Raw genomic sequence first — 9566 nt, 5'->3', positions numbered from 1 at the left:
CGCCGCCCGCCGCCCCCTCCCCTGCTCGCCACTGCGCAGGCGCGTCCCGCGAGCGTGGGTCGTATAGAGGCTGCGGGCTGCAGGCACTCCGGAGCGAGGTGGTCTTGCGGCCTGTGTTCGGCCAGTTCCAGCCGCGCACGACCTGCTTGAGGCAGCGAGCCTAGTCTCCCCGCACCCTGGGCAGTGTGGTCATGGAGAATCAGGTGCTGACGCCGCACGTCTACTGGGCTCAGCGGCACCGCGAGCTGTATCTGCGCGTGGAGCTGAGTGACGTGCAGGTAAAGGCAGAGCGGCGGGACGTGCGCGGGTCTCGGTTCCTGGGAACCGCTGGGACCCCAGTCCCCTTTGTCCGGGTGCGTACCGGCGAGCCAGTAGCGCGCCAATGGGATCCAGGACTCGGTGCGCTCTCGGCGTCCAGGCCCGAGCAAAAGCTGGCCCACATGGAGGCAGACCCTGGGCGCGACCCCCTGAAGGCTTCAGGTACCTCGGGTGCTGCGTGAGCCCCGCGCGGGCCTCGGAGGCTACTCCGGGCCTCCTCTTTGTTCGCAGTCTGCGGCCTGGTGGAGCCCGAGCCTGGCCCTGAAGGCCTGGCCGTCGGAGTTCGTGTTTGCCGAAGCTCTTCGAGGCGTGGGATGTCTTTGGGTCCGGGGTGCAGTGTGACAGTGGCTTGCCGGGCCGTGGCTGGACGTCTAGCGCTGACCTGAGAGGTCTAGCGGGTCCCCTCGGACCTTCACGAGGCCCGCCGCTGCATTGGAGGGGTCACACCCACCTTCCAACCATTAAGTGATGGAAATAATTCTTCTTAATTTTAGTTCTAAAGTCCATAAGACCCCGAAGAAGTGATTTCCCCCCCCACCCTGTTCTGAAGACTGTGAGCTCAGGTTTGCTGAGTTGCATAGATAACTACAAAATTAAGTTATGTTGAGTATTTATGCTTGATCTCATTGGCCCTCATGAGAACAAGCTGAGGCCTCCTAAATGGTGGAGCTCTCAGGACCTGTGTACCCCTTTGTCTCGGTCCAAACCATCCAGGATTCCCGTTTTTGAGGAACTGGAGTTTTCAGTCTGGAATGTTCTTTCTACATTCTTACTCCCTCCTCTCCTTGACATTTATGGCACTTTGTAACCTCCTTCACTCCCCTTAACTCTCTCTGCCTCGGAGTCAGGCGTTTATGTTGGGATCTGTCAGCCCATCTGGTAAACTGTCTTGCAAGGTGTAGGTGCTCTTTGAGTGTGGACTTGAATTTGTTGAATTTAATATTTTCTTCTGGAATATAAACTTGTTTTCTCATTGAAACTTAAGACAATACTGACCAGAATGCCTTTAAATAGCCTGTGTCATTTAATGTGTTAAACCAGGCTGAATCGCACTTTCGCGTCAGAGGATGTATAAATGTTCTTTGCTGTGTCCCTCTACTCTGCTCCACGGTGTTTTAATAAAAAAGGAAAAAACAAACAAAATCTTTGTAGATGGGGATCAAAGTGTCCTTCTAGAGAGGATTCTAACATCAGTCAATAAGAAAAGTACAGAACTTGTGTCATGGCAATCTCTCTTAAGTATTCAGTTAAACATTGTGTAGACCAATTAAATAAACTCAGGCCCTCTCTAGTTGTAATAAGGATGTAATATTCTGGGATACTTTTGAAGCTACAAACAGAAAAGATGTTTTTAGGGGAAGTGGGGTGGTGTTGGTGGAAAAAAATGGAAATTAGTTGGGCAAATGAAAGAATGCATCATACTTAAATTTTTCCTGAAAGATCTAAACCTTTTAGTTAAGAAACATGAACACATGTGTTAATCATATTTGGTATATTTTAAAACATAAAAGTAGTTAATCATGTTTGGTATATTTTAAAACATAAAAGTATGTGATTGGAATATATTATAGTTAAAGAAATGTAACGGTGGAGGGAAAAATAGAATTTTCTTTTGGAGAGAGAAATCCTTTTTTTATTCTTTGGGAAAAAATAAATCTTTTTCCCCAATTGAGTTTTTGGTTTTTCTCGGATTTCCCATCTGTAATTCTGAGGCATCCATTTCAACTACCATTAGTTTTAAGGTAACATGTTAATACCATTCATAAAAGAAACCCCCTACCATGTGTGAAATACTACAGATTTATAAAAATGAGTCAGACAGACTCAGCTTTCCAATGGCATTCTATCTAGGAGGAAGCATATCATATACTAACAAAAAGTTTTGTGCATGAGTATGTTTATTTGTAGAGTTGGAGTTGAATACTGGACCAGGTCCCTGGTGTTAAAGGAATTTGGTACCCCTCTTTTCGTTAGTTAGAGGTGACTTCCAGAAATAAGGTGAAGTATTCTTGTCAAACTGAGACTGGGAGAACTTGCCAGAAAGAGGACGGCATAGACTTTCAGATTGTCCAACTTGTTGCACGTGTCAATGCCCTACAGCCAAAGAGTTCCAGGAACACACCTCTAGTTAAACAAGTTGTGTTTATTGCTCATATCAGCAAGGGAGAGCAGACTCCATGGGTTTGCTCAAAATTGATTATAGAATTTGGACTTTGGTGATTGGGGGACAGACTAAGGAAGCAAGGATTCACTTTAGATTAGATGCTGTCAGAAAGCGGGCAATTCTATGGTTGGGTATCTGAATAAATCTTATATATAGGAAAGAGAGACCAGAACAAGAATAAAACTAATTGGTAGAGAAGTGGCAGTCACTTACTTTGGCCAAGAGAGGAAGGGTGTCTCATATTTTGTGGGTGGCATTGTGGCCATGTTTTTTTTTTTTTTTTTGTGGCCATGTTTTTATCTGTGCTTACACAAAATTATGAAATGGCCTTTGTCTCATTTTATCAAGGTATTCTGTGAGATTGTTCATGTCCAATAAATAACAGAATAAAGTGTTCTAGCTGGGAGTGCCAGGCCAGCTTTTGAATGTCAGGAGCTGCTCCTTTTTAAAAATTTCCCAATTGTTCTCTGCAGGGCCTATGAAACTGGTGATTCTGGCTTGGGATGAAGCAATTCGTTTACTTGTTTAATGAAAACCGTTTGTGGAGTACCTACTTTTGTCTCACCTTAAGCTAGGTACTGGGTTGTTGGACAGCTCTCTATCCTCCCCTGCTCTTTGAAGCATATGTGTAAATGAGTTTTGATGCTGAATTCCAGTTTGGGGGCATCAGCCCTGCTCCTTTCCCTTTCTGAGACACAGAGAACCATCAGGTTTTCACATCTCTCCTCTGTCTTTGGAGCTGCAGACAGTGGGGCTAGGGCAGGGTTACTTTCAGAATAGAGTTTGTTTTCAGGATAAGCATGAAGGACAGATTTGTGCCAACAACCATAGTTGTTAAAGCATTTGTTCATTTATCAAGGTTTTTGTTTGTTTCAGTTATATGAGGGCAGTGTGCATAGCTCTGTTTGGGAGCTGTTTGAAAGATACTGTTCTTGACCTTACCTAATAGAGAGTCTGGTGGAAAGAGTGGTAACTGAAGGCATGAGATTGGGTCCTTGCTCTTCCACTTAATATCTGGTGTCCGTGGATTATTCATCTAACCTTTATGAGCCTGTGTCTTTTCATGCAAATAAATGTGAATAATAACACCTAATTCACAGGATTGTTTTGAGGCTTAAATTGGATAATGGATTTGAAAGTGCTTTGTGAATTCTAGTGTGCTATTCAAGTGTAAGGGATTATTATTGTGATACTAAACCTTAGATGAGAGAGAAGCACAAAGAGCAATAGAACAGAATAGAGGCTGTTAGCAGATTTATCCGTATATGAAAACTTATTGAACAACAGTGGTGGCTTTACAAATTAATATGGGAAAGGATGAACCATTCAGGAGATTGTAGTGGGACAATTGGTAATCTAAATGGCAAAAAGGTAAAGTAAGATCTTGCCTTATGCCGTACACAAAAGTCAATTTCAGGTGGGCTAATGAACTAAATGCATAAAGCAAAACTACTAAAAGAAAATATAGGAGACTGTCTTTATGATACTGGAACAGGGAAGAATGTGTTAAACAAGACACAAAAACATAAACCCTAAAAAAAAAGATGACAGATTTAAGACAAGCTTGAGGCAGATATTTGTGGCACATATTACTGAGCTCTTCCTTATATGCCCAAGGAGACAGTATGTTCATTACGGCAAAAAAAAATTGAAAACAACCTCAGTACTTATCAACAGGAGAATGGATAAACTGTGGTATATTTATACAACAGCTAAAGTAAATGAAACAGAACCAGCTGTATCTATGGATAAAGTTTAGAAATATATCAAATAAAAAGCAAGGGGCTTCCCTGGTGGCGCAGTGGTTGAGAGTCCGCCTGCCGATGCAGGGGACACGGGTTTGTGCCCCGGTCCGGGAAGATCCCACATGCCGCGGAGCGGCTGGGCCCGTGAGCCATGGCCGCTGAGCCTGCGCCTCCGGAGCCTGTGCTCCGCAAAGGGAGAGGCCACAACAGTGAGAGGCCCGCATACCGCAAACGAAAAAAAAAAAAAAAGCAAGCTGAAGAATTATATATATTCATATTATACATATGAAACCATTTATGTAACATGTAAAATAAAAGTTTATATTGTAATGAATACCCAACATATTGTACATGAGTAAAGAAATACAGTGGGAATGATAAACTCCAATTCTAGAATAGTGGTTGGGCTTCCCTGGTGGTGCAGTGGTTAAGAATCCGCCTGCCAATGCAGGGGACATGGGCTTAAGTCCTGGGCTGGGAAGATCTCACATGCCGTGGAGTAGCTAAGCCCGTGCACCATAACTACTGAAGCCCGCGCACCCAGAGCCTGTGCTCCGCAACAAGAGAAGCCACCTCAATGAGAAGCCCGTGCACCGCAATGAAGAGTAGCCCCTGCTTGCTGCAATTAGAGAAAGCCTGTGCGCAGCAACAAAGACCCAACGCAGCCAAAAATAAATAAATAAATTAGGAAAAAATCAATCATTTTATCTGTATAATCTCACTCTTGTACACATAAATATGAAAATATAAGCAGAAAAATTGGTGGAGGTGTTCTAAACCATCTTCATATTTCAGAATCCACTCTTTTTTTTTAATGTTTATTTTGGCTGTGCCAGGTCTTAGTTGTGGCATGCAGGATCTTCATTGCGGCGTGTGGGATCTTTAGTTGCGGCATGCGGACTTCTTAGTTGTGACATGCATGCGGTATCTAGTTCCCCAGCCAGGGATCAAACCTGGGCCCCCTGCGTTGGGAGCTCAGAGTCTTACCCACTGGACCACCAGTCAAGTCCCAGAATCCAGTCTTCTGAATCACATTTCTACTCAGAGATGTCCCTGTCCATGTTTTTCCATATAGTATCATCCTCTGTGCCATTAAGCGCACTAAATGCAGCATTTCTGAAAGAATTCTCTACTGTTATCTCATTTTTTGTTCAAGCCATCCATACCTATTTATAAGTTTTGATGCTGGCACATTCTTGAGACACAAACCAGGAGTCATACTACTTCCTTAAATGGCTTTTAAGTGGTTTGACTGAAATATTGAGTTGCAGCTGTGTAGTCATGCCATCTGGAATAACAGCCAAGCTCCCATATGCTAGACAGTGACAACCATGTCATGGTTGCTACTTTGCCAAAGCAAGTGTAAGGTGCTGCTGTCAATTTTAATAAGTATCCTGATTTTAGAGATATTAAATGTGAGAAAAATGTACATTTTAGAATTAATGAGATATTAATTTCATTTTGGAGTTGTCAGTTAATAAGTTTTAGTATTTAAAACTCCTGAGGCAGGATGAGATCACCAGGAAGAGAGTATGGATCAGAGATTACCAAATCAATGCCCAAAACATGTCATGGTTAGGAGCCTGGGGCTGTTTGCCTTGGTTTGAATCTTGGTTTTGCCCCTTGCTGATTTTGTAATCTAAACTAGGTGCATAATCTCTGTAAACCTCCGTTTCTTTGTATGTAAAATTGTTGTGTAAACAGTACCTATTTTATAGGGTTTTTGTATGTGTGTCTGATAGTAATGTGGAATACTTTGAAAAATAATTGGCATATAGTGTTCAGTGAATGTTAGTGAAATGAGCTGGGTGAGGAAAGTGGCTAATTGGAGAGGATAGGGCTCATATTAAGGGGGTAGCTATTGTCATTCAAGAATGCAGATCTGAGGTTGGCATCTAAGTCTTCTAATTTTTGAAGAAGAAGCTGAAAATCCAGATTTTTTTTAAAATGAAAAAACCTCATAGTTTTATACTTATTCAACAAATATATAAATGCTTACTGTGTGCTTGGTAGTCTTCTAGACTCTGGGACTTGGGCATGAGCACAGCAGACAAGGTCCCTGCTCTCATGAAGTTTATATACTGAGTGGCGGTGGCAGTGGAGGAAGACTGGCAATAGAAGCAGATAAGTTCATCACATAGTTTCAGATAACCATGAATGTTATGAAGAAAGTAAAGCAAGAAAAAAAAATACGAGAAGGAATCACGAGAACTATTTCAGATTGGGTAGTCAGGGAAGGTCTCTTGGAGGAGGTGACATTTGAGCAGAGATCTAAATGTTAAGAAGCCGTGCAAAATTATGGGGACTGAATATTATAGGGAGAGGGAACAGCTACTGCAAAATTCCAAGGTGCAAAGTACTTTGTGGTGAATTAAAATTAATAAATAAAAAATATTCTCTGTAGGCCATATAAAATATTGTGGGTTCAGTTTGGCCCAAGATGCCAATTTATATCAGAAAACTTATAGATGTTAAAAACTGATAGAGAGGGACTTCCCTGGCAGTCCAGTGGGTTAGACTCTGTGCTCCCAATGCAGGGGGCCTGGGTTCGATCCCTGGTCAGGGAACTAGATACTGCATGCATGCCGCAGCTAAGAAGTCTGCATGCTGCAACAAAGAGTCCACATGCCACAATGAAGATCCTGCATGCTGCAACTAAGACCCAGTGCAGCCTAAATAAAAACAAAAAAAAACCCAAAACTGATAGAGATGAGAAGCAGCCCAGGACTGCGTCTTGAGACACTTAAACATTTAGAAGTTGAGCCGAGCAGAAAGCACCAGCAGAGGAGATTGAGAAGGAGTAGCCTATGAGGCATTAAATCCAATGCAGTGTCCTGTAGTGTCCTCGAAGCCAGGAAAGAGGGATATTTCAGTGGGATGTGGTCCGCTCTGTCCAGTGCTGCTTAGAGGTTGAATAAGACGAGATTGTGTGTCTATTGGATTTGGCAATGTGGAGGTTATTGATGATCTTGGTAATAATAGTTTCAGTGGAGTGGTGTGGATGGAGGCTAGATCAGAGTAGATTTCAGAGTATTTGTGGTAGGGAAGAACAGATGATTGTAGATAACTTTTTTTTTTTTTTGCGGTACCCAGGCCTCTCACTGCTGTGGCCTCTCCCGTTGCGGAGCACAGGCTCCGGATGCTCAGGCTCAGCGGTCATGGCTCATGGGCCCAGCCGCTCTGCAGCATGTGGGATCTTCCTGGACTGGGGCACGCACCCGTGTCCCCTGCATCGGCAGGTGGACTCTCAACCACTGTGCCACCACCCAATTATAGATAACTTTTAAAGAAGTTTTTCTTGGTGGAGGGAAGGGATGAGCAAAGAAATCAGTGGTCTTGGAGTTCAGAGAATAGATCACTGTGGCCAAGGATGTGGACCTTGAGCTGTGTTTTTAAGTATAAGTAGAATTTGGATCCAAAAAGGGGATTAAAGAGAATGTGTACTGTCATATACACCCAAAAAGAATGAGTGAAAAAAAAAAAAAAGAAGGAGGAGTGAGATCTCTATGAACTGGTAAGGATTGATTTAGGTGAAAAAAGCAAGGTGCCTAAGAATGTATATTCTGTGCTATCTTTTGTGTAGAAAGAAGGGGAAATAAGAATGTCTGAATATATTTATTTATTTTCCCAAACATATACACACACAGAGGAAAGATAAACCAGGTGCCCCTGAAGTGGTTACGTACGGGTGGTGAGTGGGAATGTGGTGGAGGGGGATGGGTTTGGAAATAGGACTTCTGAAGATACCTGTCTGTAAAGTTTGACTTTTGAATGATGTAAATGGTTTACATATTAAAAACTAAAATTCAATAAAAAAGGATAAAATGAAAAATCTTGAAATTAAATATAATCAAAAGGACCTAACTATATATCAAATTGATAACATAACCATACAGATAAATAACTTAGTACAGGTAACATTTGAACACAGTACTCTGGTTCTTTAGTACTCTAAGGACAAAAAGAACTGCAAATAAATATTGTACTTTATAGGTTTTTTGTTAGTAAAAATATTGATGTAATTCTGAAACCTTTAGGATCAAAGAAGTAAGTGTGTTAATGTTATTAGGAACCAAGATATTCACCATAAGGAAATACAAATATTAAATAACAGAAGATAAGGAGAAGCCCTATAATGTAAATTTTTTTTTTTTTTGGCTGCACCATGCGGCATGTGGGATCTTAGTTCTCCGACCAGGGATCGAACCTGCGTCCCTGGTGTTGGAAGCACGGAGTCTTAACTGCTGGACCGCCAGGGAAGTCCCATAATTTTGAATTGGGCATTTCGTTATGACAACATGATTTTTTAAAGTCCTAGCTAGACACTGAAGATGAGCACTGAGTATACCTCAATGTCCCCAGATCATGGCTTCTAAATTACCATTCCGCAGTAGAGGAACTATGAGGCCCCTTGAAGAAACGGCCAATTATTCCAGGTCTGTGCCAGAGAAAGTACAACATCCTCAAAGGCTACAAGGTCATATCAGAATAATACAGGAGCTGGTTTGAAGGAATTTCAAATTTGTGACAATTTGTGACCAAATTTGTAACAATTTGAACACCAAAAAGAATAAGAATAATATTGGATTTTGGCAGAGTGGATTAAAAAGGAAATCCACAAGTCCATAATGATAGTCAAAAAGAAATAAAGAAGACCAGTTTGGGGGCTGAGAGAGGGGGGCAGGAGGTGGGTGTGGTTATAAAAGGGCACCATAAGGGATCTGGAACTGTTCAGTATCTTGATTGTGATGTTGAGTAGGTGAATGTATACATGTAATAAAATTGTATAGAATTTACACACACAGACACACACAAATGAATACAAGTCAAACTGGGAAAATTCAAACAAGATAGGTTGACTGTATCAATGTCAATATCCTGATTGTGATATTATACTATAGTTTTGTAAAATGTTACCATTGCGGGAAAGTGGGCAAAGAGGACAAGGAATCTCCTGGTATTATTTCTTTCTTTCTTTCTTTTTTTTCACTTAAATGTATTCCTTAACTATTACCACCTTTGGAGAAGCTGGACCTGACATGCCCGGTGTGCTGCTGGGTAGGAGTTAGCATCTGAAATCTGGCTCATAGAATGTTTAGTGAAATCCAGGCCCTGTGCTGTGGCTCGATGCTTAAACCTTGGTTTCACACATCTGTGTCTGAGGAGAATAAACTGGGCCCCCCAAACTCCTTTTTTCCTTCCAAGTGATTTAAGATATGGGGAACACAGAGTGGGGCAAGAAGTGACCTAGGTAGGAAGTGTACCACCAAGACTTGCCAGAACTCTAGCTTTCATGATAATATTCATACCAAAACCCTGTTTCCCTTATAGAGGAACCA

General features: G+C 42.1%; 1 protein-coding gene across 1 annotated transcript in view; it reads left to right on the top strand.

The window, feature by feature from the left end:
• The first annotated feature begins 31 nt into the window (after positions 1–31).
• HACD3 (3-hydroxyacyl-CoA dehydratase 3) overlaps positions 32–9566 on the top strand; it is a 32893-nt gene continuing 23358 nt past the window's right edge. Inside the window, exon 1 of the mRNA XM_024735278.1 lies at positions 32–278. Within this exon, the coding sequence (XP_024591046.1) occupies positions 192–278 (87 nt within the window). The 5' untranslated portion in view covers positions 32–191. The remainder of the gene's footprint in view (positions 279–9566) is intronic.

This window comes from Neophocaena asiaeorientalis, unplaced genomic scaffold, assembly GCF_003031525.2.
Source record: "Neophocaena asiaeorientalis asiaeorientalis breed wild unplaced genomic scaffold, Neophocaena_asiaeorientalis_V1.1 scaffold264, whole genome shotgun sequence".
NCBI classification, from domain to species: Eukaryota; Metazoa; Chordata; class Mammalia; order Artiodactyla; family Phocoenidae; genus Neophocaena; species Neophocaena asiaeorientalis.
The sequence above is the reverse complement of the archived record's forward strand: the minus strand, read 5'-3'. Positions and strand labels throughout refer to the sequence as shown.